General features: G+C 36.6%; 1 protein-coding gene across 1 annotated transcript in view; it reads right to left on the reverse strand.

Annotated features, from left to right (window-relative positions):
• Positions 1–16,117, reverse strand: part of LOC126382345 (integrin beta-6-like) — a 61,375-nt gene that overhangs the window by 28,394 nt on the left and 16,864 nt on the right. Inside the window, exon 2 of the mRNA XM_050032188.1 lies at positions 698–889. Coding sequence (XP_049888145.1) covers positions 698–889 — 192 coding nt within the window. The remainder of the gene's footprint in view (positions 1–697; positions 890–16,117) is intronic.

Raw genomic sequence — 16,117 nt, forward strand, 5'->3', positions numbered from 1 at the left:
TGCAGACTCAACGCGGATGATACCGGGAGCATTGCAAGACGGACTTACTTAGGTACTTATTTTGTGACCAGTTATTGTATTTCGCAATATTTATTTTTGAATAATTAATAAAAAATTTGCTCGGTATTTCCCTGCTCGATCGAATCAGAAATGAGGAGATCCGCAGGAGAACTAAAGTCACCGACATAGCTCGGAGAATTGCAAAGCTGAAGTGGCAGTGGGCAGGACACATAGCGAGGAGAACCGATGGCCGATGGGGCGGAAAGGTTCTGGAGTGGCGACCACGTGTCGGACGACGCTCAGTGGGTAGGTCCGCTACAAGGTGGACCGACGATCTGGTGAAGGTCGCGGGAAGCCGCTGGATGCGGGCAGCGCAGGACCGATCGTAGTGGAGATCCTTGGGGGAGGCCTATGCCCAGCAGTGGTCGTCATACGGCTGATGATGATGAATAAAAAATACACAGATATACATAAACTCGCGCCTATTTCCCACCGGGGTCAGCAGAGACTATAGAATTCCATTTGCTTCGATCCTGACACACTTCTCTTGCTTCCTCCACATTCATCAATCGCTTCATACGCGCACGCCGGTTCAGAGTGGATCGTACTAAACCTTTTCTAAGGACATCTCCAATTTGGTCAATGTAAGTCCTTCTAGGTCTCTGCCAACCCTGCCATCAACTTTCATAAAAAATACCTTAGGAACAATATTGGTTTCGGACGGGAACTCAAAGTGGAGCCGTATCTTGTCTCTGATCCTGACGTAGGAGTCGACGTTGACCCCCAACTTGATGACCTCCGGGGTCGGCTTGGCCTCTTGATCCTCCAGTGACTCCTGGTGGTCTGGACACCAGTCGTCTATGCTGCTCAATGAACATCTCGTTAATTCCTGCAACAAAGGAAAATAGGTTAGTTATTTTTTATTAAATTCATGAGCCTATGAAATTTTAAGATTTTAATTTGATATGCCTTTTGATGAATAGGTAACATATCCGTTACTGTGTTTGAAATGTTGATTTGTGTTAATTATTTAACTCTATTTAGTTCTGCTTTAAACGATGAATTATTCGTTAAAAAAACTTTGTTCTTGTTGTCAATATTTCTTTTTTTTTGGTGCAATAAAGTGTACTTATTTGTATTTGAGTTCTGTAACATGAAAGCGCAAAATAAGTTTGCTTACTATGGGTAGACTGCCTATAAACAATATCATCACTCGTTCTACAAGTGTTAAGTAACGAGCAGGATTAGTCTCCTTCCTAGACGCACAATTAGATAAATTACACTAGACGGTTTAAATGATGCTGTCGAGATTGGCTCCATAACACCACATACTTGAAATTACAAAAAAAGCAAAGAAATGAAACTCATTGGTCTAGAAGGGACAATGAGCGTAGAATTCTGTGAAATTCGAGCGTGCTTTGACAAAATCACCCTTGACACTTATTTCACGCTCGAAGGTACAGTTTACCGTTTAAGTGCAAGATTTTAAATTTTAAATGAAGTATTAATATTCATTGGTATTTAGCCGCATATTTAGAATGCCATTTTCCAAACTCTTTGTCATGTGGGGTCTGGTGATTTATTTTTGAGTTACTTTTTGTTTTAAAATAACATGAATGGTCAATGCCTCTGTGGTCCAGTGGTTGAGCGTTGTGCCCACGATCCGAAGAATCTGGGTTCGAATTCCGTTGGGGACTAATCACAAAAATCATTTTGTGATCCCAAGTTTGGTTAGGACATTACAGACTCATCACCTAATTGTCCATAAAGTAAGATGATCCGTGCTCGGAAGGCACGTTAAGCCGTTGTTCCCGGCTACTACGTATTGATGTAAGTTAGTAGACGTTACATGAGCCATGTCAGGGACCTTAGGCAGCTCAATAATAACCCTGACACCAGGGTTGATGAGGTTGGTAATCCACTTCACAATCCATACGATAGATGAAGTAGAATAACACGAATTCTTTGTTTCATTTTATTTTACGTTCTATTGAAACAAAAGCCTCGCTTTTCACATGTCAAAATTATTTCTCAATCTCCCGCGTCATACTTAATAATGCTACAATATTTGTTTACCAAGAAAGCTTGTAGTGGCAGCAAAAACCTCGTGACATTTGTAGTATAATGTAGTGGCATGGCATTATAGTCATTCCTGTGCAAATGATTATAATTCCGCGAGTACTGCGGCGCCGACGCATGTCGCCGGGTAGACGCGAATGACCACACTTGGAAACCCGCTTAATGCGGACATGGATTCCACTCTGTGGTATTCTACAGCATGTTGTAACAAACAGGACATTTCTCTGTTATCTTAAGTAGCCGCTTAAAAGGGCCAAAATGTTAAACGTTTTGTTTGACATTTTAGATTTACTCGTATGTTGAAAAATGCTTAACGATTTGTTTTTGTAAAGCAATTATGTCAGTACTGCGATAAGGAACAATAACTTTTTTTATTGTTTATGAAGTTGTTTTGAAACTGTCCACGACAGGTGATTATCAATTAGGTAAGTACATACATACATACATAAACAGCCTATATACGTCCCACTGCTGGGCACAGGCCTCCCCTCAATCAACCGGAGGGGGTAATTAAGTAAGTATTTCATGCAAATCCGTAGATAAAAATAAAAACAAACATTAAAAAAAAATCTTCATAGAATCCATATCTAGTACACATAAATCAAGTTTCAATTTGATTTGTTATAATTTTATAAATTGTAAACAGTTGTATCCGTTGAAAAAACCCATGAACATTTACTTATGATTTTATATTGTGAAATAATTTATACCTACTAAAGTCGGTATCTATTTCATCCGGTTATTATTTAAAATATTATTTTATAAACCGGATAATTTCATGTTAACTACAATTATCTTTTTACAATACAATACAAATATATTTTATTTATTGCATACAAAACAAGTTTTATACACACGGACGAAAGATTCAATAATCTTTTTAATAAATGTTTTATCGTAAATGTAATTTAAATATATAACAATAGACTAAAATTATTTAGATGCCTCTAAAACTGTAATTTTCAATGCAACGAATATTGATAATATTGTATTTACATCGAAATATCGATGTTTTCATTTACTTAATATGTGACAAAGGCCTACTTTCTATAATTTCATCTATTTCACCAAATCTTTATGATATGTAGCTGAATAGGCTACTTGACACCTAGTCAAAGGAGATAATTTTTCGAAACGTCAAAACGAAAGTTTTCTTTGGAGTTAATATAGAAATACTGTCCTGTGACGTCATCAATAAAAGCGGTCTAACGTCGTCCTCATTGTTACTTAATTTGTACATAAAATTCGGAAATAAATCATAAAGTAAAATGAGATTGGTTTTTGATAATCTGAGACGGGCTTCTATTTGTAGATTACCATTTTATAATTTATCTATGACCCAATCACATGCCTTCTCTATTTCGAAATTTAAAATAAATCCAATAAATAGAAGTCATTTAAAATTTAAAATAAATTCAAGAAATATAAGTCATTTCAAACATTTTCATCACCCTATACATTCATTATTCCTCCGACTGCGATTGTCACTATAATTTACAAGTGAAACCTGTAGCTCATTATGGTTCTTTGTTGTATAGTGATGATGGAAGGACTGAATGGAAGCCACACAAAGAAACCGAACATCAGCGTCTTCAACAGGTTTTAACAGTGTTTAAACTAAACTAGTTCAAGATATAATTAACTTTTAGAAAAATCAGACAAGGATAGCAAATTCAGACTATTTTTTTTCTAACTTTACCTCGCTTCGGTGGTCTAACCACTGTTAGAGCGTCGGGTTTACGATCTGGAGGTGCGCGTTCGATTCCCGATGGGGACATTATCGAAATCTGAGCGAGACTGTCCTTTGTTTGCTTAGGAAATTATAGGCTGCTCACCTGATTCGGAAGGGTCGTTAATGCCATGACAGTGATCCTAAGCAGGTAGAGCCAAAAGCGTTAGTGTCATGAGAAAACGACAGAAGGTAAGTGCTAGTGCTTCATAGTACGTTTGTTTTGTTGTACAAATCACTTATTGCGTCCCGATATTATACCGTTTCAAGTATTTTGTAAGTAATGTCCTTATCTTATTTTTAAAAGTAGAACGTTACTAAAATTGGAATCAGCAAAAACGTATACGATTGCGAATTCTTTGAAATAAGTTAGCATTGACCGCAGCCTCATTGTGGAATCGATTCGTTACTTTTATACGCAATTTGCATTTACAGCATTTTTTCGTTACAGTTTTCAATACAATTAGTTTCAGCCTAATCTATCAACTTGTGAATCTAATTCTAGAATATAGATTTATCCAGATACCAGTTTCCAATCAGCTCAATCAGGACTCTACCGCTGGATCCACCACCACCACTACCATAATAACGAATACCATAATAAAGAATAATACTACGTATGACAGGCGTGCGTGTATGAAACGATTGATGAATGCGGAGGAAGCAAGAGAAGTGTGATCTCGACAGATCTCGTCAAATTTTTCGGGATCAATCCCGAAGCATATTATTATGACGAGATCACGTTCGAGAATTGGTTTGGGTAACACTCCTTGAGTTATACTTTTTGTTTTCATTAGGCTAATTTCCAAAGAAAACTTAATTATTTAGTTAGTAATATTGAAGAATAAAGGTTTCTGTTTTCTTTAAAAAAATATATTTTGTTGTAATTAACCTCACTGTCCAACAAGCAGTTTTCATCGTTTTCAGCCATCCTAACTTTACATTTTTTATGAACTAGATGAGATCCCGAAAATTTCGGGATCTCCCGGTATTGATATTTCCAATCCCGCGGGATGTCGAATTTGCTATCCCGAGTCGGGATTGCATTCTTTAATCAGGATCGAAGCGAATGGAATTCCATAGTATCTGCTTACCCCGGTGGGAAATAGGGTTGAGTTTATGTATGTATTATTATTGTCAACTGGTACATGTTATTTTAAATTACAATATCATTCGTCAGGTATGGAAATGAGTACAAAAATGGATAAGTCGAGCGATGCATCTTGTACGCAGTGGAACTTGTTTACAAAAGGTGCAGCCATAATGTTTATTCATCTTTGTCATGTTAATTGAGATACGTGTGGCTTATATACAATTTATAATATATAAGTATAATGTTTGGAAGCGTTTGAGATGTGGTGTTGGCGAAGGATGGAGGGTATAAGCTGGACTGAAATGGTGTCAAATGAAAAAGTGCTGGAAAGAGTTGAAGAAACGAGAACCATATTGAGGACTATCGAGAGCCGGAGAGGAAATATGATTGGCCACCTGATACGACACGATTCATTATAACAAACATTATAGAAGGAAAAATTGAAGGGAAGAGAGGAAGGGGTAGACCTAGGATAACATTTATGAAACAAATAAAAGAGAAGGTGCAGGTCGTGTCGTATCGGGAGGTGAAGGTTTTGGCGGAAAGAAGAGAGGAATGGCGATTACTCCACCGACAAGAGCGCAGCTCTTAAATAGAGAGAGAGAGAAGTATAATGTTTTAATTCCCAGGTAAATGGCGAATGCAATCTTTAAAAAAATCTATACTTATAATAAATCTGTAGAGAGGTCAATTCTGTACATTAAATATTTTTTCAAAATAACTATCAGGGGGTGATAAGTGGTCGATACTGATGCCAAAAATGCAATCAGTAAAATTTTTGTCTGTCTGTCTGTCTGTCTGTCTGTCTGTCTGTCTGTCTGTCTGTCTGTCTGTCTGTCTGTCTGTCTGTATGTTCCTTATAGAAACAAAAACTACTAGACGGATTTTAATGAAACTTGGTACAATTATTCTTCACACTCCTGGACAGGTTATAGTATACCTTTCATCACGCTACAATCAATAGGAGCAGAGTAGTGAAGGGAAATTCTTTTGTATGAAAAATCTAAACCACTCAAGTTAGACGTTTGAAATTTGGCATGCAGGTACCTTAGATACCATAGAGGTGCACTAAGAAAGGAATTTCCGAAATTCCTACGGGAACGGGAATTAGCGGGAAAATCCTTTTGTATGAAAAATCTAAACCACTCAAGTTAGACGTTTGAAATTTGGCACGCAGGTACCTTAGATACCGTAGAGGTACACTAAGAAAGGAATTCCCGAAATTCTCACGGGAACGGGAATGCGGGAAAATCCTTTTGTATGAAAAATCTAAACCACTCAAGTTAGACGTTTGAAATTTGGCATGCAGATACCTTAGGTACCGTAGAGGTGCACTAAGAAAGGAATTCCCGAAATTCCCACGAGAACGGGAATTAGCGGGAAAATCCTTTTGTATGAAAAATCTAAACCACTCAAGTTAGACGTTTGAAATGACAATGGGCACTTTTGTATGAAACTTGGTCCAAGAACCTCCACTGATGAGACTTATATGTAATGAAAGCTTATGCTTTCCCTATGATTCTGGCAAAGTTCTATCAGATTCTGTCCCGGGGTTCTTTTTTTACGGCCATGTTTGTCCTGGCTAAAAATGAGATAAAATACAGTGGGAGCTAAAATCGACTCAAGATTTGTTGTTGGATAACTAAGTCTACATAAATAATTATGTATCATATTGTATATCATTTTAAAGAGGATCTTTTCCAGAATCCGAAACATAAAAAAAAACAAAAAAAGTCTTTATGTAAGCGAATTATAGTCAATTTACATCTGCAGCGCCATTGTTTCTCGGAAGCTAAGTTCAAGTTTCATGCCTTTTACCCCTTCCAAAAGTATCTTACCGTTTTTTTTTATATTGCTTCCTGAATTTGATCTGAGTGATAATAACAAGAAAAATAAATAGACACCTCTCCGATAGAGACCGCCTAAGCTATTGCCTATTGCAAGAAATCGTCATCATTAGCAAGTCATTACGGTATTGCATATAAGCTTATCAGCAACTTGGAACTTGGTCCAAGAACCTCCACTGGTGAGACTTGCGTGTAATGATAGCTTATACTTGTCCTATGATTCTGGCAAAGTTCTATAAAACTCTGTCCTAGGGTTTTTTTACGGCCATATTTGTTCTGAGTGTACAGTAGTGGACTGCAAAATCACCTCAGGATTTGTTGTTGAAAAACTATTTAACTAAGTCTATATACATAATTATATATCATAATGTAAAGGAGCCCAATCATTTTTTCCTTCTTCTGATATTGCATTCTTAACCTGACAAGTGACAACAACAAGAAATAAAATAGATACCATTCCGATAGAGGCCGCGTAAGCTATGGACCTATTGCAAGATAACGTACTCAAAGGCTAGTCATTATAATCCAACAGACGTAACATGATTAGAATGCGGGAGGACGCAAATGTAGTACATCGCCTTATGCGAAAGAGACGAAATATGTGTCTCTTTAACACTAACAGTATACAGCTTAGTACGAGAGAAACAAGAAATACTTAAGTCATTCTAATCAAGATACAATACAATGACTCTATTGTATACAAAAGAAACACATTTATTAAACAAGTTCAGGCAATAACTGGTGCAAAAGGCGGCTTTATTGCCAAGGTAGCAATTACTACCAGGCAACCTTACGTTTACGATACGTTTGTTGTACCATACGGCATTGTTTATAAGACAAGCTATAAGCCTGGATTAATAAAACAAGATTGTGGTGAAAGAAAACATACTACATTTGCGTCCTCTCGCATTCTAATCATGTTACGTCTGATGGATTATAATGACTAGCCTTTGAGTACGTTATCTTGCAATAGGTCCATAGCTTACGCGGCCTCTATCGGAATGGTATCTATTTTATTTCTTGTTGTTGTCACTTGTCAGGTTAAGAATGCAATATCAGAAGAAGGAAAAAATGATTGGGCTCCTTTGGAAAGGTTGGAAGGCGCGAAACTCGTACGTAGCTGCTGAGAAAAATGGTGCTACGGACGTGAGTTGGCTAAAAGTCGTTTACATAATGCATTTTTTTTATTTGTGTTTCTGATTCTGATAACCTTCCCCTTTAAAATTGATATACATTATGATATATAATTATGTATATAGACTTAGTTAAATAGTTTTTCAACAACAAATCCTGAGGTGATTTTGCAGTCCACTACTGTACACTCAGGACAAACATGGCCGTAAAAAACCCTAGGACAGAGTTTGATAGAACTTTGCCAGAATCATAGGACAAGTATAAGCTATCATTACACGCAAGTCTCACCAGTGGAGGTTCTTGGACCAAGTTCCAAGTTGCTGATAAGCTTATATGCAATACCGTAATGACTTGCTAATGATGACGATTTCTTGCAATAGGCAATAGCTTAGGCGGTCTCTATCGGAGAGGTGTCTATTTATTTTTCTTGTTATTATCACTCAGATCAAATTCAGGAAGCAATATAAAAAAAAACGGTAAGATACTTTTGGAAGGGGTAAAAGGCATGAAACTTGAACTTAGCTACCGAGAAACAATGGCGCTGCAGATGTAAATTGACTATAATTCGCTTACATAAAGACTTTTTTTTTGTTTTTTTTTATGTTTCGGATTCTGGAAAAGATCCTCTTTAAAATGATATACAATATGATACATAATTATTTATGTAGACTTAGTTATCCAACAACAAATCTTGAGTCGATTTTAGCTCCCACTGTATTTTATCTCATTTTTAGCCAGGACAAACATGGCCGTAAAAAAAGAACCCCGGGACAGAATCTGATAGAACTTTGCCAGAATCATAGGGAAAGCATAAGCTTTCATTACATATAAGTCTCATCAGTGGAGGTTCTTGGACCAGATTCGCCCATTCTCCTTTGTCATGCAGGTACCTTAGGTACCGTAAAGGTGCATTAAGAAAGGAATTCCCGAAATTCCCACGAGAACGGGAATTAGCGGGAAAATCCTTTTGTATGAAAAATCTAAACCATTCAAGTTAGATGTTTGAAATTTGTCATGCAGGTACCTTAGATACCGTAGAGGTGTACTAAGAAAGGAATTCCCGAAATTCTCACGGGAACGGGAATTAGCGGGAAAATCCTTTTGTATGAAAAATCTAAACCACTCAAGTTAGACGTTTGAAATTTGGCATACAGGTACCATAGGTACCGTAGAGGTGCACTAAGAAAGGAATTTCCAAAATTCTCACGGGAACGGGAATTAGCGGGAAAATCCTTTGTATGAAAAATCTAAACCATTCAAGTTAGATGTTTGATGTCATGCAGGTACCTTAGATACCGTAGAGGTGTACTAAGAAAGGAATTTCAATTCCCACGGGAACGGGAATTAGCGGGAAAATCCTTTTGTATGAAAAATCTAAACCACTCAAGCTAGACGTTTGAAATTTGGCATGCAGGTACCATAGGTACCGTAGAGGTGCACTAATAAAGGAATTCCCAAAATTCTCACGGGAACGGGAATTAGCGGGAAAATCCTTTTGTATGAAAAATCTAAACCACTCAAGCTAGACGTTTGAAATTTGGCATGCAGGTACCATAGGTACCGTAAAGGTGCACTAAGAAAGGAATTCCCAAATTTCTCACGGGAACGGGAATTAGCGGGAAAATCCTTTTGTATGAAAAATCTAAACCACTCAAGTTAGACGTTTGAAATTTGGCATGCAGGTACTTTAGTAAACTTAAAGCTTAGTTGCAACAGGATATTACAAAATTCCCACGGGAACGGTAGTTAGCGGGAAAAAACATTTGTATGAAAAAATCGAAACCGCGTAAGATAGATGTTTTCAATTCAATTCAATTAAATTATTTATTGCATTCCATGTAGTACAATGGGGTGTTACATAGGCATAGGAACTAAAACATGGACCCTGTAGGGCACAGCAACGTTGAAGGGAAGAGAGGAAGTGTGTATTAAAATGAAAACTCAATGAACAATCAATTAAAAAAAATCAATTCAATCAATTGATTCAATCTAGCATGCATGCATACCTTAGTAAATATAAAGTTTATTTTTGGCTGTATTTTGAAAAATGGGAGTTATTGGGAAAAAAATTGTACTTATGAAAAAATCTAAACTGCATAAGTATGCACTCCCACACACACAAAGATCTCTCTCTTATATAACACGCCACGCGGACGAAGTCGCGGGCAAAAGCTAGTATTGAATAAGAAAGAAGATATATTCTTTCTAATTAAGAATTATTTGCGTTATGTAGAACTGTTTTTGAAGGTAAGAGTTATTATTGAAGTTTACTAATAAAAAAAAAATGTTTTAAATGCTCTACGAGTATACTGCTTACGTCAATTATAGGGAAATCATAATTTTGACGTACTTACTTTTAATGACGCGTACAGTATTGTTCAACATTACCTTTTAAATAATAAAAATAAGGAAAATATTTATAACAAATTCACATTTTGGATAAGTGATTTCATCCGTTGTAACTTCCGTTCCGCTTAACGGATAACGTTACGTTACACCACGTAAAATCGTAATTGTAATATTAGGTACTATGTTTAAAACGACGGTTTGGCTCTTTTACCCCGTAAATGAAAGAATAAAGGATTAAAAGCATTTCTCAATAAATGTTTCTTGTTTCTTGTTATGTTTTGTATGTTTGATATGACTTAGGCCTGAGACGCCACGGCCACGTTTTGGCGGCGAATTTGACGCTTATATTCTAATGCGACGTTGGCAAAGCGTCACTAAGTGTCGCCAAGAGAGTTAACTGCCATAATATTATGTTTTAATATGAATTATTTGGCGACGATCGCCGGCGACGTGGAGCGTTCCGGTGAGTTATAGGCCATAGCAAGTAAGTTGCGAACTACACATACTGGTCAATTATTCCTAGAATCCTGCAAGCATTGTGATTTATGAGCATGTTGATTTAAGAACACGGTGCAATCTCGTTTACACAGTAAGTATTGGCAGATATATTGTTCCAACTATTTCGAAATAATTATCCAATTATTTAAGTATGATTCTATGTAATGATGGACTATACTTCATGTCGTGATCATGGCACTGTGGTATGGTATTCTTCTATCGTGTGGGTTGTGAGGTGGATTACCAACCCCATCAACCCTGGTGTCAGGGTTACTATTGAGCCGCCAAAGGCCCCTGACATGGCTCATGTAACGACTAACTTGCATCAGAAAGTAGTAACCGCGACAATCAGGTGATCAGCCTGTAATGTCCTAACCAAACTAGGGTTCACAAAGTGATTAGTGATTATTAGCGGTATGGTGTTGAAACATTGGGCGTCTACCTGATTTTAACGCGGTAAGAACCCGGTATAACCGCGTTAATCTTAGACGAGTATGTATTTCTAGTAAGTAAGTATACTTATTCAAGATTTGCAGGAATCTAGAGGTGTTTAAATAAATTATTTATGGTGCCATGTTGATTCAAATTTATATGCGTGATCTACATTCAATAGGCCGAAGTAGGATAACTCACGACGTTTATAAATCATGTTATATTAATAAATCATCGTTACACGCTGGTGATTTGTTTGTTAACTGGACACCTATTATTATTATGAAGTATATTCGTTTGTAAGAACAAGTTTACTATAGTTGTGGACCGGTAATCTATCAAAATACAGTTTAAATACAGCATTTATAATAAGACACAAAGAGAAACAATGTCATTGATGGGATTTACTGTCTGGGAATTAATATTAGCCGCAGCCAAATTACTAAATTTTGTAATAATATTTTATGTTCTTTACCACGGCTATATAGGTTGTGAGAAGCTGCAGTAGTTTTAGGCGGATGAAACGTTCCTTATATTTAAAAAAATGACGATTCAAAGTGTAACTGTGTTACCTACTGAATAAAGATATTTTGGAATTGGAATTTGAATATGTACGGTCACGAGTACTAATATGTACTAATATGTATACACTTTTAAACCATGTCACATTTAACTTTTTGACAAATTAAACCGTAAGTCTCATTAAATGTCAAATATGATAGTGCGACAGGGTTCTAAAGTGGGTACATGATATTGCTCATGACTGTACATCTTCTAAACGTTCTCAGAGAGGTAGACAGTTCCCAGCCAGGATATTATGAAAACATTACACCGAGGCGAGGTGTTTGGGCGTAATCATTATGAGCGACTAAAGGCTGATAAACCCGGCTCGTACTACAAGTAGGTACATAATGAGTTGTGGGTGTAATGGCAACATGTCGATGGTTATTTTCCCCAGATCCTTATTCTAGTTGCTTTCCTCTTAATTATTAAAATTTAAATAAACGCATTTGAAAAGGGTTTAATTTTTTTAAGAGTATATGGAGCATACCCCCATACCCCATACCTCCTCCGGTTGATTGAGAGGAGGCCTGTGCCCAGCAGTGGGACGTATATGAGCTATTTATGTTATGTATGTGTAAGAGTATATGGGGGGGGGGGGAAGCGTTTTTCGGGGGAGGGGACGTCATAAGTTAGGTAACGTTACCGACCTTCTCTTTTACAATGTCCTTAGAAAAGTTTCAGTATGATCTACTCTGAATCGACGTGAGTGTATGAAACGATTGATGAATGTGGAAGAAGCAAGAGAAGTGTGTCAGGATCGAAACCAATGGAATTCTATAGTCTCTGCTTACCCCGGTGGGAAATAGGCGTGAGTTTTACGAAAGTATGTAACTTATTTTTTCATTCTTAATTAACTGTTGTGTTTATGTGAATTATTGATACTTTTACATGAATAAGGAAGAATACCATCCTCTCGCTTGAGTCATGAACTATGACGCTAGAAATCAATACGAAAAAAGCACAATGATTCATACAACGCTACTCACTAACTTGTTTATACATAAGTACTTGTTTGTTATGGGTGTGGCATGTTCTCTTTATAATTGTGGCGTTTTATTTTGATGACCCTAATGGATATGTTACACTTATTGCTAAAGCATATGGCGAGAGTTTGAGTCAGTGAAGTGTTTTTGAGAGTGTTAATTGGGTAGTCTCCTAGGCCAAAAATAAATGATGAAATGCTTACTAAATAAAGACAAATCTAAATGCGAAACGTTTTTTGTTTTCTATTTATCTTATTTATGAATATTAATAAAGAAAAATGAAATAATAAGTGCGACATTTTGTCACGTTTTTCTAAGACGTCGCAGGTTGCTTTTTCATACAAATCCCATAGTAACTTAGTGCTGTTAAGTAAAGAGTAACTGATTTGACTAGTTGGAAAGTAGCCTATTTTAAACCGATTTGAAAATGGAATCAGAGATCAGCTGATCCCTTGACACCATAAATGCGCATCATATCCACCTTATGACTTCTTGCTCGTATCACAGTGGCTGCTCAATCTGCTCAATGTTCGCGCTTTGTATATACAGGGTGTCATAACGAAAACTTTTAGGGATGATTCAGACCATGATTCTGAGTTGATATCAAGAGAAATTTTCCCTCGCAAAAGTATGGAGCTGAAAATAATTTCAAAAACACTTATTCATTAATTTTACGCCGAAAAATTCCCCTTGATATCAACTCAGAATAATGAGCGGAATCATCCCCCTCGGTATTTGTTACGATGTCACTAACACGCTGTATATACTCCGTGCATACGGACGAATAGAACATGTAATCTACAAAACACAATCTGCAAAGGACATCTGACGACAATAATAAAGTTCTAATACTCCCTATTGTACGCTACGTGTCACGTAATTATTGTACTAGATAGTTGTGTAGTATAGTTAGCAAGACAAAGACTTACGAACGTCCTCACATGACGTCATCGACATTGCCTTTCGTTGATATCTTAAGGTCAATGTTGTTGATAGTTTGAAAGCCGTCAGTGTCTTATGGCTTACGTCGCTTATGCTTAGCACTTTATCTCTGGCCGATAAGCTTACAAATGTGACAAAACATTAACTAATATTGTATCATCGCCGTAGTGAAAAACTAAGTATGCGTCTTTTTGAAAAATCGCATAGAACGTGTTTTTTTTAACAAAACCTGGGCGGTTAAAAAGGCCACATCAAAGCAATTCACCTAAAAAAGTAATATTGCTGTTTGACATTTTGTGTGCATTGCGCACTTACTTTTATATGCGCTTTGAAATAGACTACTCTGGGCGCCATGCTACTCGCGTCAGACAGAGTATAGCGGGGCGGAAGGCAAGAGGAAAACCACTGCTCTATTTTTCCTTAAAAAGTAACATGGAGAATGCTACACCGACAAGAGTGTGGCTCTTAAATTACTGAAGATGATATTATAAAAGCGAAAGGTCACTCACTGACTGACTGACTCACTCATCACGAACTCTCAGAAACTAGAAATGCTAGGAGTCTTCAATTTTGCGCGGGGGTTCCATTTAGGACGTAGGTGCTCACTAAGGGATTTTCGGAAATTCATCAACTAAGGGGTTAAAAGGCGTAAAAAACTGTTACAGTGTTATTAGTTGGATAACAGCTAGCACAGTATTAAATAAAATATAATATACTTAAATCAGAATAGGGCTGTGGTTGTGTGTGGGCGGCTCTTACTCCAGCCTGCGTTATGCCTAGCGGTGACGAGTACTTGGTGTAACCAGTTCTGAGATAAACTACGACTGGGAAAGAATTCCACGTAACGAGTAGAGCTTAATTTTAATAGACGCGTAAGAATGTCTTTCGATTTATTAGTCCCAACCATAGACCTCGTATTACAAATAGACAACCAATATGTGTAAAAAAGTGTCCGCGGCCCATCTTGTCACAAGCGAGTAACGGCACTGTACAACAGATGTTGCACTTTATTTGAACAGCCACGACATATTAATTAATTTATTTATTTTACATTTTTAAATTCAGCCATTACAGTAAAAACCAATTCGACTGAAACAAACACATTAAGAAATAATAATTATTATTATTTAACTTGAACAATAGCGAAATGCCACATCTGTGAATTTGGTCACCGAACAGCTGTACAGGAAACAAACTTATACTATCTACTTACATAACTTATTGTATACGTATTTACAACACGGTTCGGACGTTTTTTAGAAAAAACTCCTTAGCACAAGTGAGTCTAATTGATTATAGGATGTCAATGGTCTCAACTCAACTTAAATAAACTTAATATATTGATTTTTTAAAGGACTTCGTATCAAAAGTGACTACAAGTTTCCTTTTGATTGCCTAAACATTTTTGGCAGAACCACAGCTGTGCCAAAACCATTAGAGATTAAGGGCGTGTTTATTTACACATAAATATAACAGTTTATATTAAGTACATAATATGCGCACGCGCTATGGCGGCGGATACATTTAGATTTAGCTTCTGTTTAGCGATTTTAGCTAAATGTAGATGATATTATATTTTTAATGATAAAGCAAGAGATAAAAATTTTTAACAAAAAAAAACCGACTTCAAACGCAAAACTAAAAATCAATAAATAAATTTACTTCGCACAAAGTAATTAGTACGTATTTTCAATTAGTTAATTATTTTATAAATCTGAAGCCGGTGCCAAGGAAATGCTACAACGAAGTACCGATTCATATATTTTTCAATACTGATTGTTTTGTAATTTTTTGTTTGACATTGTTTTGTAATTGCTTTGATATAGGTATTAAACAATATTGTGTGTACATAGTAATTTGATATTGTAGTAGGGTTGTTGTAGCATTTACTTGGCACCGACTTCAGAATTATAAAATAATTAACTAATTGAAAATACGTACTAATTACTTTGTGCGAAGTAAATTTATTTATTGATTTTTAGTTTTGCGTTTGAAGTCGGTTTTTTTTTGTTAAAAATTTTATTTTATTTTACGATTTTAAGTGATGGTTAGACCGAGCAAGGATGCAGACAGACAGATTTTCTGATTTATATTCATATATAATAATATAATATATTATTAGTAGTGATCACAATTATTATTGATGAACATGTTTACACACACACACTCACACACGCGCTAACGCACACGAGCACACGCGCACGTACACACGCACACACACAGACACACTCACGCATACATATAGATACAGTAGATTTCGCGTGGTGGGCTCGCTGCTAAAGCAGCTCGCGTGTCCTGTTTATTCGAAACTGTCCCTCTTCGTATGGCGGCCATCTTGTTTTTCCGCCACTTTGTTCTTTTTAACCGGCGACAGAATTTGACCAAGATTTAAATGGGTGTCGTGGAAACAAACAAAATCCAGGTGCAATAGGTTTGCCAGGCCGTAGGATGTCTCCCTGATTGGGAG

The sequence above is a fragment of the Pectinophora gossypiella genome, chromosome 1 (assembly GCF_024362695.1).
Source record: "Pectinophora gossypiella chromosome 1, ilPecGoss1.1, whole genome shotgun sequence".
NCBI classification, from domain to species: Eukaryota; Metazoa; Arthropoda; class Insecta; order Lepidoptera; family Gelechiidae; genus Pectinophora; species Pectinophora gossypiella.